Source organism: Stegostoma tigrinum, chromosome 3 (assembly GCF_030684315.1).
Source record: "Stegostoma tigrinum isolate sSteTig4 chromosome 3, sSteTig4.hap1, whole genome shotgun sequence".
In the NCBI taxonomy this organism is placed as follows: Eukaryota; Metazoa; Chordata; class Chondrichthyes; order Orectolobiformes; family Stegostomatidae; genus Stegostoma; species Stegostoma tigrinum.
Window position 1 is genome coordinate 33,185,675 of NC_081356.1, and position 17,344 is coordinate 33,203,018.

A 17,344-nucleotide genomic window follows, 5' to 3' on the forward strand; every position below is an offset into this window, starting at 1 on the left:
CATCCTGCCCCTGCCTAATGCTAGTATCGGACACAGGTCACAGAATCTTCAGGAAAGGTATGAAGTGAAGGATAAAAAGGGCAACCTGGAACCACAGATCTCTTTGATTTTTACATCTTCATTGCTGTCTTTAACTGACTGACACTCAAGTTGCACAGCAGAATCTCTAGCTCCTTGTGCCTTGTGGCAGATATCATCAAACTGACCAGAAGGCCATCTCAGGGAGATGACCTGAACCAGACCTAGACAAGAGGAGAAGCCCAAATTGACTATTGCAAATCCTGAAACATCAGCCAACCATCACAAATGGAGGAACAACCTGCCCCAGCATCATTGAATGGTTTCCCCAATCCTTCCAAACACAGATGGAGGGATCTGTGGTTCAGGTATACCCAGTCCTCAGAAGAACATCAGTAAATAGTTAATGTAGATTTAAGACTGTGTTTACTGAAGAATTCTGTGAATAAAGTAATAAATGCACAATAGTAGAGACTGATAAATATTGTTTTCCTTGATAAAGTGTCCAATAAAGCTGTGTTGGATCTTTTGCTGGCTCTTGTTCCCTCTTTGTCTGTTTGCCCTGTATAACACACCTTGAATCCAAAGGATTATTGCAAACTGGTCGATGTTAGTCAGGGTACATTCATCTACCTTTTCATTTTACAACACTGGGCATTTGCATTATTACTTAGCAATTCCTTATATCTTTACTACACAAAATCTTACAGTCAGTTCTGTAAGGCGTTTGGATTCTGAGAGGAATGTGGTCATTTCATTCCAGCCATTTCATCACTGATTTTGCTTCTGCAAACAAAGAATACAGAGCTCTTCAGACATGATGTGGGTTCACCGGAAACTGTACATTTCCATTGGCTCCTACCTGGCTTGTATGGAGCCAATACTTCAGTCTTGGTTTCTTTTTGATCCGAGGAAGTACTAGTCTGTAGATTATATGCTCGCCAGCTGTTGCAAGGAGGGAACCGGCGACACCAATACACAGCAGCACAAAGAGTCCCGAAAAGTGCTTGATACCCATTTGTAAAGTCTGTGAACAGAGAGGAAGTGTCTCTATTATGATTAAGCAACTTAGTTAGGCGTGTGTAAAATTTTAAGTACAATCTTGAATTTTGGGAGCTTATGGTGCTTGCCTATATAAGTTCACAGTGTGACAACCAATTACTCATCTATAAGAGGTGCCTCCCATTCCTCCATAGCCAGAGCTCTAGATACACAAGGTTAGCAATAATAATACATGGCTGATACAATATCTGTGCTATAATTTTAACCTGTTAATATAAAACAAACTGCTGTCTAATATGCATCTTTGCAGCATTATCAAGCAGGGAAAAATCACCATCTGCGTTGGGGCGTACAAGTGGGAAAGAGGGGAGCAGGGAAAAGAAATGTATCACAAATAGGGCACAGAAGGAATCAAACGGCGAAGGCAAGCAAGTGGATATACAATTTAAAAAAGAAACAGTCTTGGAGCAATGCCAAAGCAGATCATCTAATATGTTCAACAGTCAATGATACTTTAAAGAAATATTTTCCAGACTCCCCCTCACTTGGATTGCCAGAAAGACACTTACATTCAAATCAGGTGTATTGGATGTTATGGCATAGCAGATATATCATTCTTGGTCCCATGACAACATAGCCCCTAAGAAATGGGCCCACTTAAAACTATTTTTTTGCTGTAGGTCAATAGATACATTACCCCTACATGATGTTTTTTTATCTCCACTAGATGGAAAGAAACTATTTCTGCTGGATGTGGAGTGTAGGGCTAGGGGCTATAACCTAAAAGTGAGAATGATTGACTGAAGTCACTAAATACCTTTACACACACAGTGTGACACAAGTTTGAAAACATTGACTGCAAAGGGTATGCTAGATCAATTGTTCATTTTAAATTTTGAGACTGTTTGTTTGGCAGATTTATAAAAAGCAACAATGGTATTATAGGGTATGGGTAAAGTAGGTACATGGTGTTAGGCATTATGCCAGCCCTTATCTCATGGAATGGTAACACAGGCTGGGTGTCTCAGCGACCTCCTGGTTCTACAATCTTCCATCAGGAATGTTGATTTTTCGAAATTCGTTTCAGGACTAAATCAACTGAAACTGCTACGGTGAAGAGATGAGATCAGAACTGTTATGAATCTGCATAGTGATTAGCTTTCACTGCACTTAGAGTTTCTAATTAATCTGTTCAAAGATGCTGTTACATGCCTCAGAAATTGTGGATGGTATGTATAGATAGTTGATCGTATAATGTAGGATGTGCAGGGTCAATTGATCTTTGTAGGATAATAGGACAGCACAACATCGTGGGCTGAAGGGCCTGTACTGTGCTGTACTGTTCTATGTTCTAAGCAGGTATGCCCTGAACCTGTGCCTCCTGGTTCAAAGATAGAGACACTGCCGACGTTCCACAAGAGCTCTTGATGGCATTTAGATTTTAACTTATCGCATTATTCAGTGTGTCCACCAGGTGGGAGCAGAGGCTCTCCTTACTGACGATCGGTGTATTTTTCTGCTGTCAGATTTCAAGCGATGCAGAGTCACAATTGCAGCCTTTGTGAAGGGTTTGATAAAAATAGACGGTTAACTTGCAAACAACAAAGCCAGAAAATGTGCATTTTTTCTTAGATATTCAGGGGTGCAACTTCCTGGCTGTTTGTCTCGACAGGCAGATGCAATCAGGGCGGGAAACAGATATCTGGTATAAGAGAACTGAAGAAACTTGCATGCTAGGTGTGAGAAGTGTACTACCCTGAAATTTCCTCAACCGTTACACTCTATTGAGCCCTGCAGGCAAACGCATATCCAGTCTGTTATGGTTCAGACCGAACCTCCTCAAAATACATTAAGAAGATAGTCTGGACCCTAACATTTTCTTACTTAAAAAATAAGTGTAAGGCATTGCGTTCGAGATGTAATTTGATTGTTCACCTCCTTGACTGTAAGCAAAACACACTTCAGTTTTATGCTACTGTTAAAATTTGTGATAAAGCAAAATAATAGAATTGGTTTAACTATAACTCTATCAAAATGCTTAACAAAAAATAGTATGTATGAACTACTACTAATTAACTGTTCGAATATAGTAACATCCCGTAAACACACCCTTGGTAAAGGCAAATTCAGGAAAACAAATGCCTCACACGCAATCCTAGCAGCAGAAAGAGAAGCCCAGCTTTTAGCTGTAAAGGAGAGAGGAATAAGAGCTTCCATATCCAGCTTCAAGAACCCAACAATTGTTGACAGCTCAAACTAAAAATCCTGGTTCTGTGGGAGCTTGACCGCATGCCTACATGTTGCTTCCGTTGTTCCAACATTTTTTTTAAAAAAACAAAGGCCTCAAGCTGTTTACTTTTTGGCTGGGAACAGACATCTCAGTGCCTCTGTCTCAATCTTTCTCCATGTTTTTAAGAAAAGGACAAAATAGACACTTAAAGCTATAGTATCGCCACGAGTCATTGCACTGCTGTTCCTAGACCAGAAACTGAAAATCCATACATTGCACAAAAATAAGTGTGAAATTGAGCCAAGAAACTTGGATGCAGAAAAGTTGAGAAATATTTCTGGCATTTTCCAGTTTTGTTTCTAAAAAGTATCCTGAGTGACACCTGCTCTGTGTATTTTGTTCCCGCAAATGCATGTTCTGCTTCAGAGGATCTTTGAAGGATTTTCCTTGCCTTCTTCTGGAACGCTGATCAATTTGAAAGTTGCAAAAACAGGACCTGGCAGGCAATATTCTTTTCAAGCGTAGGTACTCCTGAATTGAGTCTTTTATATAACTGAGGAGATCCTTGAACAGACCATAGTATGGAGTCGGGAATGTCTAATATCATCTTTGATGCAAGAGAAATACAGGGAATGACACTAGGAACACTTCGGTGCATTCACGAACTGGATCAAAACCTCTGACTCAGCAAATTATGAGGCACTGTGGACTATATGAATTGGATGTCTAAACAAAACGTTATCACAATCCAACAACTGCATCAAGATGAGATGACTGCAGCTGTCTTGAGAGAAAGAGAGGACAGATCCGAAAGAGGCATTCAAAATCAGCACTGATGTCGAGCAAAGTAGTATGGTCAGCTGTAAAAAATTACAATCCATTGGGCAGTGCTTTTTCACTTCCAGAATTGCCTGACCTTTTGCTGTGTGTTTTTAAAAACTGTGTTAATTTGAAAGCTTTTTAATCTCGGACACTTCTGTGGAAAAAGAAAACTTAATGCACCACCAGAGAGATACATGATTGACAGTTTGTGGTGTCTGTAAGTTTGTTGCCCACTTTGCATCAGGTTTGCAAGCCATTCTCAATCTCTCCAATTCTGCATACAATAAATTTTTGAGCCTGTACTTGCCAAAACACAATTTCTATCAAACCACATCCAGTCACCGACCTCTCACACATGTTAAAGGAGAGACTTGGAAATATTTTGAACACTTCTTATACTTTGGCAGACACTTCCCTGCTAATATCTGCTGAATCATATTATTTATTGTATTTTTATTTGAGGTTATTAATGGTCTGAGCATCCATTTAAAGACAGAGGGCTCTTGCGGTTCATTATAATGTCATTCTGAGCTCGGGGGCTTGGGATCAAGTCCCACATCCTTATGAAATGTGCAATAATATCGCTGAATAGATTGATTTAGAAGCCATCTGTACATAAAGGGTGAGAGTTCTTGTGGTACAGTGACAATGTCCCTACCTCTGGGTCAGGAGGCCTGGTTCGAGTCTCTCCTGCTGCAGTATTGTCGTAAAATTTGAAACAAGTTGATTTTTAAGAAAGAAAAAGATAAAGCACATGTAACACTCTGGTACTGTAAAAAACTCAAAGGTTACGTAGTTAAAAAAAACCCTACCCAGAAATGAAGGCATTCTGTCTTCCAACTGGTTTGCATCTAGATTATTAACCTCAAAAGACAACCTTTGAGATCCAAGAACAGGTAAACCACATCCATCTTTCACAAACTGTGGCATGAGTGTTTGACAACAAAGGCCTCTAAGTCATAAGGCTCCTAGTGTAATGAACAACTGTTGAACCAACACCCTTTTACTGTAGTGAGATCGGCATTGCGCATCAGCACTGGAGAAATTCTCATCAGCGATACCCCAACATAATGGGGGGACAGTTTGGGGGTGGGGAGAAGAGGAGACTGCCAAATTAACAATGAAGCAGCTCCACATATGTTCAAGGCCAAACTTCTAAAAAATCAAGTCACTAGTCCAGGTAGCTGGAAAGAATCTTGCCACTGAGTCTTCAGTTTGTTATTATTATAGTGATAATTACGGAGTATTAAATTTTAATTTCTATCTCATTGTTACACAGAGACATTTCATGGATTGAAGTGATTTTTAAAATCTATTAAAATTCTTGCCATGACCACCTAACTCCAACTAAATTGAGATTAGTCCAGAAGACCAAAGTAAATAAACGTTAACAGTCTGCAGTGAAATAACCATTTAATCAAATGCAGGCATCAAGGGATATATACCTCCTGGTTTAATTTTGACCTGCATGACAATTTCACAGACAGGGAGATGAAAGCTTTGCCTGCCAGCTGGATACCACTGTAAAAACAATGGGACTAGGTTCAGGAATCACTGGTAATCACTCACTAATGAGTATGACTTATATCCAGGAAATTGCAAGCCACTGGTCATGTGTTCTGTGGGTCTTTGTTGGGTTAATGAGCCCCATCTCTGACACATGTTTGGCATGTATTTTTTCTGGGAGGTGGAATTTAGTCCTTAGCTTTGAGATCACTGGCATTTCTTTCTCCAGTTCCTTTTCCAAACGTCCACATGCTGCCTGGTGTTCTCAAAGAATTGGGTCCCTTCATACAGAAGCTCAACCACGTCAATTATTCTGAACGAGGGTCTTCACACATTGGCATCTATGCTGTATTTCTCGAGGTAAGCCTTTGGGGTGTCTTTGAAATGTGTCCTTGGCAATCTCTTGTTCAAGAGTATTCCTTGAGCTGGGCTAAGATGATTTGCTTTGGTAATCTGAACTTGGGCATTCTTAGCATACGGTCATCCCAATGGAGTTGGTTTCAGACAATCATAGCCTTGATGCTGGTGCTATTGGCATATTGATAAGAATACCAGGCTTAGTACACTTGACCTCCCAGCTGATGCAGAGAATTTGTCTCAAGCAGCATTGATGGTACCTTTCCAGAGTCTTGAGGTAGCATCTAAACATAGTGTACATTTTGGAACCATATTGAAGAAGCAGAAGGATGACTGCCTTAAACACAAGGATCCTGTTATTAGCACAGCATGTCACAGTCAAAAAATCTCATTCATAGATGTCTGAAGGTAGCGTTTGTAGATTGAAAGCACTGTTCAATCTCTGCGTTGATGTCAGCCTTGGATGAGAGGCAGCTTCCCAGATAGGGGAAAATGTTCCACCTTTGGGGTCCTTTCTCTACTGAATCTACTTAAGGGTTGGACTGGAACGTGACCTGGAAAAGGTTAATAAAAGATTTAAGATTTTATGAGGTTGAAGCAAATTCTTCAGTATGGCTCTGCAAAAATATGAAGAGAAGTTTGAATATTCTCTTCTGAGACAGTAGTGATGATGTCATCCACACACTGAATTTCCACCAGTGATTCCTGATCATGTGCTCTTGGCAAGGTGAAGAATAGTGGCAATGAAGATGGAGAAGAGGATGGAGGCAATGACACATTACCCACTTGATCGCTGTCTTGATCTGAAAGGATTCTGTCATGTTACCATCACTGACAACTGTCGCCAACATCTTGTAGAGGGGATGGAGGGTGATGATGATTTCTCTGGACTGCTGGCCTTTGACAGATCTTCCATTGTGTTTCTCGATTGCCCTCATCAATGTGGCTCAGTCAATCTAGATTGGTTGGTGTTGTTCCTGGCATTTCTCTCGGAGTTGCTGAGCAATGAAAATCATGTTTTAGAGATAGTAGGAACTGCCAGTAGGAAATGCTGGCGACAAATCATGTCCACAGTTCCATGGTTTGGTTGGAAGCCATACTGGATTTCAGGAAGGATTTCCTCCAAGACTAGGAGAAGGTGCCTACCGAGGATAGAGGCAATGATCTTTCTGGTGACGGAGAGTAGAGAGATTTCTTGGTGGTTCTCACAGTCCACTTTGACTCCTTTCTTGAAGACAGTGGCAATGGCAGATGCCTGAAATTGACAGGGACTTTTTCATTGTCCTAGGCTTTCACGAACAGTTCATGGAGATGACGCATAAGCCCTGCTCCTCAATGATGAAAATCTCTGCCAGAATCTTCTACTCCAGCTCTTCCACGCTGCATGTGTCTAATGGCAGCTTCAACTTCTGCTGCACTAAGTGGGAGTCTGAGGTCATTTTGATAGGGAGTTGGGGATTTCCTCAAAATTTGATTTGATTTATTACAGTCACACCTACTGAGATATAGTGAAAACTATTCTTTTGTGTGCTAACCAGACACATTATACCTTACCTAAGTACATCAGGTTAACAGAAGATAATATCGCAGCTACAGTGAAAGTGCAGAGGAAGATCAACTGTAATATGTTCTCTTGCTCTAACTCTAGTCATCTTTGTTGATGATTGTATTGCAGTTTTGGAGTTCTTTGAATTGTTCTCTCCATCAGTGGTTGATGCCTGTGTCTCAAAAGGGTGCCTTTTCTACTCCACACCAATTTCAGGCTAAGGGTGTTGGGTCCATATATTGCTTTGGTGGGGCTTAAGAAACCCTGTGTGTCACACTTGTTAAGAAGGAGTCTTTAGCTTTCTCAGTCCACCATTGGTTCTTGATTTTCCTTATTTTTCTTTGTAGCTCCACCTTTGCTGTTTCATGAGTTCTCCTCTTTGTCTCAATGTTATTTTGCCAGGCGTACAGAGATTTGCCCATCTTGTCGATGAGGTCCAGGATACAGTAGTCATTCTCGTGGAACCAGTCTTGGTGTTTCCTGATCTTTAGCTGACGGCTTCTTCTCAGTACAGGATTATGGCTAGATTTGGCTCTTTGCAGATTTCCTCCATTCTATTAAAATTAACTTTTTGCATATTTTGGTGAAGGCATTGTTGGAAGTTCAATAGCTGTCTCAGTTGAGTTTTTCTGAAATGTTTCTTCAATTGCAGCTGCTTCTGGTGGCATTTGATCGATATCAAAGAGCAGATGAGCCGGTGGTCTGTCCAGCAGCCATCTGCACCAGTCATTGTTTTGGTAATGACGGCATCTTCTGGTGTCTGGATCTAATGATGACGTAGTTCATCATGTGCCAGTCTTTTGAACTTGGATGCCTCCAAGAAGCCTTCAACTTGTCTTTTGCCATAATATTGTGTTATTGATGACCTGCTAGTGTTTTATACATTTGGTGAGCAAGAGATTCCTGTTAGAGATGTAATTCCCAACTCCTCCTTTTGTGTTGGATCCTTTTAGGAGTGGGGAGTCCTTTCCAACCCAGGTGCGTCCCTAAGGATGATAACTTTCTGGTTCTTCAGGATGCTGGTGAGAATGATATCCAGGATGGACTCACCAATGGCACCAAGGATTGGGGGATATGCATGCATCACCGTTGCCTGCATGTTTAGGCAGTGAGTCATGAGGCAATCGGTGATATCAATCGAGAGCTCCAAGAGTTGAAAGACTGACAGGTTTGTTCTTGATGGCAAATCCAATTCCATATGTTCCGGATTGATGTTTGGGTTTTCCTCCCTAGAGAAGGTATAACCACCACGTTCTTCCCTCAGCTATCCTGTTCCTGCTCTTTGATATTGCTGACTTGCAGGATACACTGTGTTGCAATACCTGAGATTGTGGGCAACAACAGCAGTTTTCATTCCAGACGGCTGTTTCACTTGTTGTCCATGAGGGCTTCATACATTCCAGTTTCCCAGGTTGAATTTCACTTCCGTTTTAGGACTGCATGTAGATGAACTCAATGGATGCAGATTTCCAGCAAGATTGGTGAACAGAACAGACGATTTTTAGGGTACCTTTTTCTAACTCTTTCCCAATGTTGGGTGAACAGTGTGGATCCTGAAGAGAGCTGCTCAGTTGTGAAGACACATTTTGGATTGCACTTTCGCCGGTTCCTCCTCTCTGACCTTACCATCACAGGTGGGCTTGCCAGGACTCAAGAACTCCCAATGGTGTTGCTTTTGGGATCAGTAGGACACTTGTGCCTCTTGACCGAGCAAGGTGGCAATCCTTGGCAAGGAGTCAGGAATACATAATGAATTATACTTTAATACTTGCTGTTGAGCAGAAAGCAGGAGAAAGAACATGAACTGGTGATAACAGCAAGCACCGAAATCTCTCTCACTCTCCCTCTCTCTCCACCCGACCTCCCCCTCATGTCAAATTATCTCAGAAGTCAGAGACTAATGGAAAAGCTATTTGGTAAAACAGCCATTCATTAAGAACTCAAGGATATGTACAAACTTTTCCAACACTGAGGATACCAGTCAACAATTAAACAAATGTGATCATTTAACAACACCTCAAGGACGTTTAAACAGTGCAAGGAGAAGACTCCTTGTCTGTAGGCAGTTCAATCTTTTCAACCTTATGTACATTTATGTGTTTGATGTGCTTTTGTTATTTTGCCAAGTTAAGTAATAAAACTCCTCTTTCCTTCACTCAAGGAAACTCCTAAAACTGGCTCCTTCATTTTGATCTAGTTAACTACTTCTTTAATTGCAGTGTGGCAGCTGGCTTCTTAAAAAGCATTTGTTGTGAACACGCAAGAAAGCATTAAAAGGAAGTGAATCATTTTCCCCTTCTGACCTGAATGTAACAAATTGTCAATGATCCTAAAGGGGACTTGAGCCCTCAATCAAGCTGTGACTGAAAATCTAAATTTGTCTGCCTCTACAACTCATACAGTTGCTTCACCTGTTCTAACCTCCCAACTTAATCTCTCTGCCATGGTATTACTGACCTGATGATTCATTTTGAGACATGACTTGTATAAGCATTTGCATGGTATAAAAAGTCTGCCAGCATCGACTGTGAAGTGGAAATTAGGCTGTACTTCTGAGAGAAGCTGAATAGCCTGGTTAAATATTTTGTAATCCAGCTTGGCTGACTATTATTTTCTGGTCGGTATCGGCTAATACCCAACATCGTTATTGTAAGGATAAATCTGTCAATGACTTTCATGGCTAATGCAAATCTGTTTCGACATGAAGCATTAGAAACCTTTTCATCTTTGTTTTAATCAGGTATAGATATTTTTAGCCAACCTGTATGTTATGACACACTTCTGGAATTGATGACACTTGAACCCAGGCTTTCTAGTGGGGAATGTGCTAATGTACCACAAGAGGCCTTATAACAAACCCTCCTGAAGCCCTTTAAAGAAAGCATCATTGCTGAGAACCATCAAGGTGCTAGGTAAAAATTCTCTCCTGTGTAATGTGACCACACTGCATGGAATTGCCAATTCTTTGTTGAACTACTGATTTTCCATCACTCAGCTCAGATCAACTTAAGCTGCACACAGCCTCAGGGCAGAACATTAAGTGGCCATGTTCATTGCAAAGACCAGGAAATCTCTCAAAAATGCATTTTTGTGCAATTCAGCCCAGATTTTCATGGCTATATTCAACTTAGTGCTATTCGTTCTATGGAGTAGCTCAAATTAATCCCAGGCATTATTATCACATAATTTTCCATTCTAAGCATGTGGCTTGCAGTTGGGAATCTAATGGGTTACATAAATCTGCAATTTTCAGGTTTAGTTCATTATGAAATTGATAAAGAACCGATCTATAGTAAAGTGAAATGCAGTATCTTATGTTATTGACTCCTTCGTGTTTTGTGGGTCAGTTAGGTGCTTATGGATTCAGGTTCCAGTCTAAATATTTCAACATAATAATGCAAAAATGCATTAATTGCATTTTAACAAAATGTCGTAACAACTGAAGTGCCCTCTTTTGGATAAGATGTTCGACCCAGCTCCTGTCTTTTTTTTAAAGGACTAATTTGAAGAATAGTGGACTTACATGCCCAGGGCCTTGGCTAATGCTCTCTCAACCATTGTACAAATGTTGGTTATTTGATAGTTATCACATTACTGTTTGTGGAAGTTTGCTGAATGCAAACTGGCCATCATGTTTCCCACAGTACTACAACAACCACACATTGAAAACACTTAATTGGCTATGGAGCGTTTTAGAATGCACTGTGTTCAAGAAAGCTGCTTTATAAGTGCATGTCATTTTCTCTTTCTTTGATTAGAAATACTGCCACTGTCCTAATGACAGATGCCTGCAAGGCTGCTCAGAATTAGAGATTGATTACAACACAGAAGAAGGACGTTTCAGCCTGAGCTAGTGTCTGATTTTGTTCTCTGATGGAGCAATTCATCTCGACACACTTTCCTGCCTTTTCTCTGCAGCTCTATGTACCCTTCCTTCCTTTTCAGAGAATCAAATATTGTCTTGGCAATCCCTGTATGTCATAGAACAACATTCCCTTTAAAAAAGTATCACAATCTGGAAAACTAAAATTAAACCAAGTAAAAGAGATTTCAGAAAAAAAGACAGCAGATGTTTATTGCCTAAATTTTTATGCATTGAGGAATGCAACTGCAATATAAAATTCCTCTTGCTACTTCCAGCATCAGGAATGTGGAATTTTCTATATTGCTATGGCTCCCTCATGAAACATTGGTTGATTGTTCGTACTTCTTGCAATGTACTTTGAATTCGAGTGGATTGGACCTCTTCAGACCAATTTAACTCTCAAGTATAACAGTCAAGAGCAAGCATACCAATGACCACTCTGTGGTTACAATTATTGGCTATGCCTTGTGAATACCAAATTTCTTCCGTATGAGAAAACTTCTTACCTCAGTCACAGCAAAGCTCCTTTTACCACATGGTACAACTTTATACCATTTGTCATGCAGCATATCCATAAAGCCATCAGACTTGTATTGGCTAATTAATTCAGAAATGTTGGGCGTCAGTGGAGAGTTCTGCAGAAGGCCAATTCCATAGCCTAGAAATAGGAATGATCAAAGCAAAGCAGGAAAGTCAACGTCTGCAGGTTTTCTGGAAAAGCGAATAAACTGGCCTAAAGTTATAGGGAAATAAAATCAGTTGTGACTGAGTGGAAGGTGGCAAAAGCTGCCTTTTGGTTAATCAAATTGACCAGACTTATTTGTATCCCTCCATAATTAAAAGGATGCAATTACATCAAAATCGTCTAATGCTTTTATGAACAAATGCCAGTCAGGCTTGAGCAATTTTCTAATTATTATCTGAAATCAGAGGTGAGTTAAAAGCCTTGGAAATCACCCTTAGGTGCCCACTTTTTTTCATCTGACTAGCTGTGTTACACACAAGCAGTGCTACTCTAAACGGCATTTGCTTCTCTCTTTTGAAATTAACTGAAAATGTCATGTTGGACCTTGGTGACTACTTAATTAAGGCAAGGTTTTGAAGAAATGATTATAATTTGATTAATTAATAATACATTGAGTAATTATAATGATCATCTCTTTCATACATCAATATGAATCATAGAAACGAGCAGAGTAGTGGAAATAATTCCAAGTAATTCTGAAAGTCACAAACCTAAGCTTAAAATTCGGCAAAGTTTTGTACATCCATTGTCTCATGTTTAGGGAGTTTAAAAATGAATTTGATGTCATATGCACTAGGTACAAGATCAACATTATCTTTTAAAATATATCAATTTGCAAAGACTTCAAATACTTACTCCCAACTCTGACTACTTGATGCATGTCGTTAAAACATCATCCTATCTGTAAAATGTAACTTCATAACTTCACTGTAATCTCTTCTAACACTGTCGTCTCTCAGATTTCTGCATCTTCCAGTTACAGCGTATATTGTTCATCTACTGCATTCCTTCCAAATCATGTAACACCTGCCGAGATCTTAAACTCTGGAAATTACCTCATTAAACTCATCACCCCTTTGCTTTCTCATGCTTTTGATCATTTATGTTGATATTGTCATAAATAATTAGGTCAAATTTTGTCTGAGTGCTCCTATGACCACTTTTAGGACTGCTTACTATATTAAGCATGTTATATTAATCAGAGTTGTTGTTATGCCTGGTATTATTATACTCAGGGCCATTTGACCTTTGAAGATAAAACAACCAACATTTTTGCAACCCTTTCATAATGATATTAGATGCTGCTTGTGAACAGAATTAGGCTCAAAATGGACTGTCCTAGGTCCAACACGTGCTCGGTTCAATTCTGAAAAATACCACTTGAAAGTTCCTAACACCCTTGGAAGCTATCCTTAACATGAGCTAATGTCTTCTGAAAGCACAAGAGTGAGATATTAAAGTAGCTGACAAAAGATTATGTACAGACCTGCACATTCTTCCAAACACTTGATAACATACCATCTGTTTTTGTTATCTCTTCTTCCCAAAGCTCATTTATATACTTCTATATCATCTATCTGTGCAGGCACGTTAATTTGTTTTAGCATGTCAAAAAGCAGAGCCGGAAACACACATGAACATATAGAGTGAAACTAATCAGCTAATAATAGTGACATACAAACATGCTAACTTGAGGACTGCACAATATTCACCTTGTTATTAAGTTGGGTCATTAATATAGTGGCTAAATGAATTTCATATGAACATGCTAATTCAAATGTTGCATACCTCAACTTCATTTTAATTAACCTTCAGATTATTTGTGCTCCTCACTTTTCTGTTTTTTGTTTCTTCTTTGTTAGCACCCTGAGGGGAAATTAAACAACTTCACAATGGATAAGGAACTGGTGATGTCTGTGCTGAATTGCCTAGTTTCTTGCCTATTTCAGTAGATATGAAGACTAATATTGACATCACCTGACATCTCAGCAGAATAATTGCCATGAATTTGGTTTGATTGAAATCTTTTCTGATTTGAAATTATACATGTATGCACTTAATGCAAAGCATGACAATGTTGAAACATTCCAGGTTGTGAAACAAATGCAGTTTGGATAGTTAGTTAACTTAACGAGCGTACTTGTTCGTTAGTTATTTTGCAACATCAAAATCACATGAGATTGAAATAGGAATTCTTCTGCTAAAGAGAACTTACATTTGTTCTTAACAGAAATCACACCTGTGGGTCTACCACCTGAGCATACACACAGTTGTTTTTGTGGAATGGGTGCAGTGTTGGTTGGTCAGCATTTATTGACTGTCCCTAGCTACCTTTCAAAAGGTGGTTGTGAAGTGCCTTCTTGAACTGCTGCAGTCTGCCTGCTGTGGGTTGACCCACAATGACATTAGAGAAGGGATTCTAGGATTTTGACGCTGTGAAAGTGAAGGAAAGCCAATCTTATTTCCAAGTCAGATTGGTGAGTGGCTTGGAGGGGAACTTGCAGGTGGTGGTGTTCCTATGTAATGGTGTCCTTGTCCTTCTAGATGTAAATGGTCATGGATTTGGAAGGTGTTGGCTGAGCATCACTGGTGAATTTCTGCAGTGCACATTGCTGCTACTGAGTGTCGGTGGTGGGGGGAGTGGATGTGATGCTAATCGAGTGAGCTGCTTTGTCCCGGATGGTGTCAATCTTTTTGAGTGATGTTGGAGTTGCACTCATTCAGGCAAGCAAGGAGTATTCCATCACACTCCTGACTGGTGCCATGTAGACACCTTTTTCAAACAATGTTCTCAGGCCTTCCATCCTCTAATATGTTGCTTTTATTTTTGAAATTGCTTTCTTTGACAGCTAACAACACAAAACACATTGCTCTGGTGATTTATCCATGTTCAGGGATGAAAATCCTTCCCTACTTTCTCTCATCCTGTTTATTGTATCTAACATCTCACACTCCTTTTTAATTAGATTGTTTGTGCTATCTCTCTTTTCTAATGAAGACAGAGAAGATATTTATTAAGAGACCTGCCCACATATTATACATCTACAAGCAAGTTTTCATGCATATCTGTTAGGTCCTATGCTTCCCTTAGTTATCCTCCTGCTCTTAATATACTGAGCAAGTATCTTTTATGTTTCCCTTCATTTTACCAGTTAACGTTATTTCAAATCCTTTTTTCTGCTTTATTAATGATTTCCTTTTTTACTTCAGTCCTTCACTTTCTATATTCATCTAGGCTATTTACAACATCCAATTTTCTGTTTGTGATCACCATATACTTTACCTGATTTATTGTAACCCCGTATGCTTTTGGATAGTCAGAAGATGCTAGACTTGGCAATGCCAGGATTTTACTTTGTGGTGATATACGTACAATGTGTGCCTGTAAAATCACAAGTTTGATTGCTTCCTACTGATTTTCCTTCAAGTAGCTCCATCCAGTTCACCTTCACTAGATCATTTCTGGGCTCGGTACAATTGATTTTCAGATTTTCGAACTCTTGCTCCTATTCCATCTTTGCCCTTTTCCATAATGCTGCTACATCTAAATATCAATTGTCACTATTTCCATAAAGGAGACACATTGCTATTTCATCCACTTGTCTAGACTCGTATCTGTTATTAATCCCCTTCTCTATCCTGCCTGAAAGCTCAATATCCAGGAATGTTAAGCTGCATTTTTACCCCTCTTTAGGCCAAGTGTCCCTTACAGCAACAATATGAAGCTGCCACACGTCCATATATGCCCTCAGCTCTTAAGGCTGTATTTGATGCACTCCTTGAATTTACATATACCCTTCAACCTTGCCAAATTCTTGTGTTGTACACTTTGTTTATATGACTTGAAAACTCAGACAAAGCAAAGGTGAACAAAGAAATTAACACAGATGTAGACCATTTGGCCCCTTAAGCTCACTTTGCCATTCAACAAGATCATGTGTGATCTGACTGCATTTTGAATTCCACATTCCCATTTACCCCGATAACCTTAGATTCTTATTAGGTAAATAAATCCACCTGCCTCTGCCTTAAAAATATTCTATGATTCCCTTCCATCCCTTTCTGAGGCAGAAAGTTTTGGAGTCACATGACAGTCTGAACAGAATTTTTCCTCAGCTCTGTCCTAATATAGCAATCACTAACTTTAAAATAGCTCCCCAGGTCTGCACACACCATAAGAAGAAATATCTTTTCCATGTCCACCTTGTCAACACAATTCATATCTTACAATAATTCAATGAAGTCATCATTCATTCTTCTAAACTCCAGTGGAAGCAAGCCTTAGGTTCCCTACAGTGTGGAAACAGGCCACTTGGCCCAACAGGTCCATATGGACCCTCCGAATGGCATCCCACCCAGACCTATCCCGTTACCCTATCCCTGTATTCCCCATGGCTAATGCACATAACCTGCACATCCCTGAAAACTACAGGGCAATTTAGCACTGCCAATTCACCTTACATGCACATCTTTGGACTGCGAGAGGATGCTGGAGCACCCAGCAGAAACCCACACAGGCACGGGGAGAATGTGCAAACTCCACACAGTCACCCAAGGGTGAGACTGAACTTGGTTCCTGGTGCTGTGAGGCAGCAGTGCTAACCACTGAACCACTGTGCCATGTCTGTCCAACTTTTCTCATAAGACAATCCACTTATTCCAGGTATCGATGTAATAAATCTCCTCTGAAGTGCCTGCAACATATTTCCATCACTCCTTATTTAAGGAGACCAAAGCTGAATACAATATGTGTGATATTGTCTCACCAACACGCTGTACAACTGAAGCAGAGCATCCGCAATGTCTGTTCAATTCCTTGTGGAATAAAAGAATGCATATTACTGGCCTTCAATTACAGGCTGCACCTGTATACTGAAATTTTTGTGACTCTTGCACTAAAGCACTTAGATCCCTGTGCACCTCAGAATTCTGCAATCATTTTCTGTTTTATGTAACACTTTGGCTGAAAGAATACAAAAAAAAGTTAGATACTTTACTTTCTCCCACATTATACTCAACCTGCCAGGCTATGGATATTAATTCCACCTGCATCCTCCTTCGCACCTCTTCACAATACAACTTCCAACTCATCTGTGTATCATCTGTCAATTTAGCTACATGCCGTTTCTCCCCTCGTTTAGGTGATTGATGTAAATTGTAAATAGCAGATGCCCAGCACAGACCCCTACAGAACTCCATACTTCACATTGTGCTATTAGAAAAAGACCCAATGATGTAAATATTGTGTTCTGCCAGTTGGCCAATCTTCGCACCTGTCAAATACTTTTCTCGAAATCCAATAAGTTAGTTCAACATGATTTCCCTTTCACAATACCATGCTGACCCCTCCCTATTACCTTGAGTTTTTGTAAGTGCCTAGCTATCGCCTCCTTAATCAATTCGAATACCCTTCCGTGTGATAGACACCAATCTAACTGCCCTCAAGTTTGCTGTTTTCCATCTCCTACCCGC

General features: G+C 39.9%; 1 protein-coding gene across 1 annotated transcript in view; it reads right to left on the bottom strand.

Annotated features, from left to right (window-relative positions):
* LOC125451198 (glutamate receptor ionotropic, NMDA 3A-like) overlaps positions 1–17,344 on the bottom strand; it is a 160,294-nt gene that overhangs the window by 27,017 nt on the left and 115,933 nt on the right. Inside the window, exons 6-7 of the mRNA XM_048528046.2 lie at positions 11,853–12,004; positions 881–1,045 (exon numbers count right to left, since the gene is read on the bottom strand). Coding sequence (XP_048384003.1) covers positions 881–1,045; positions 11,853–12,004 — 317 coding nt within the window. The remainder of the gene's footprint in view (positions 1–880; positions 1,046–11,852; positions 12,005–17,344) is intronic.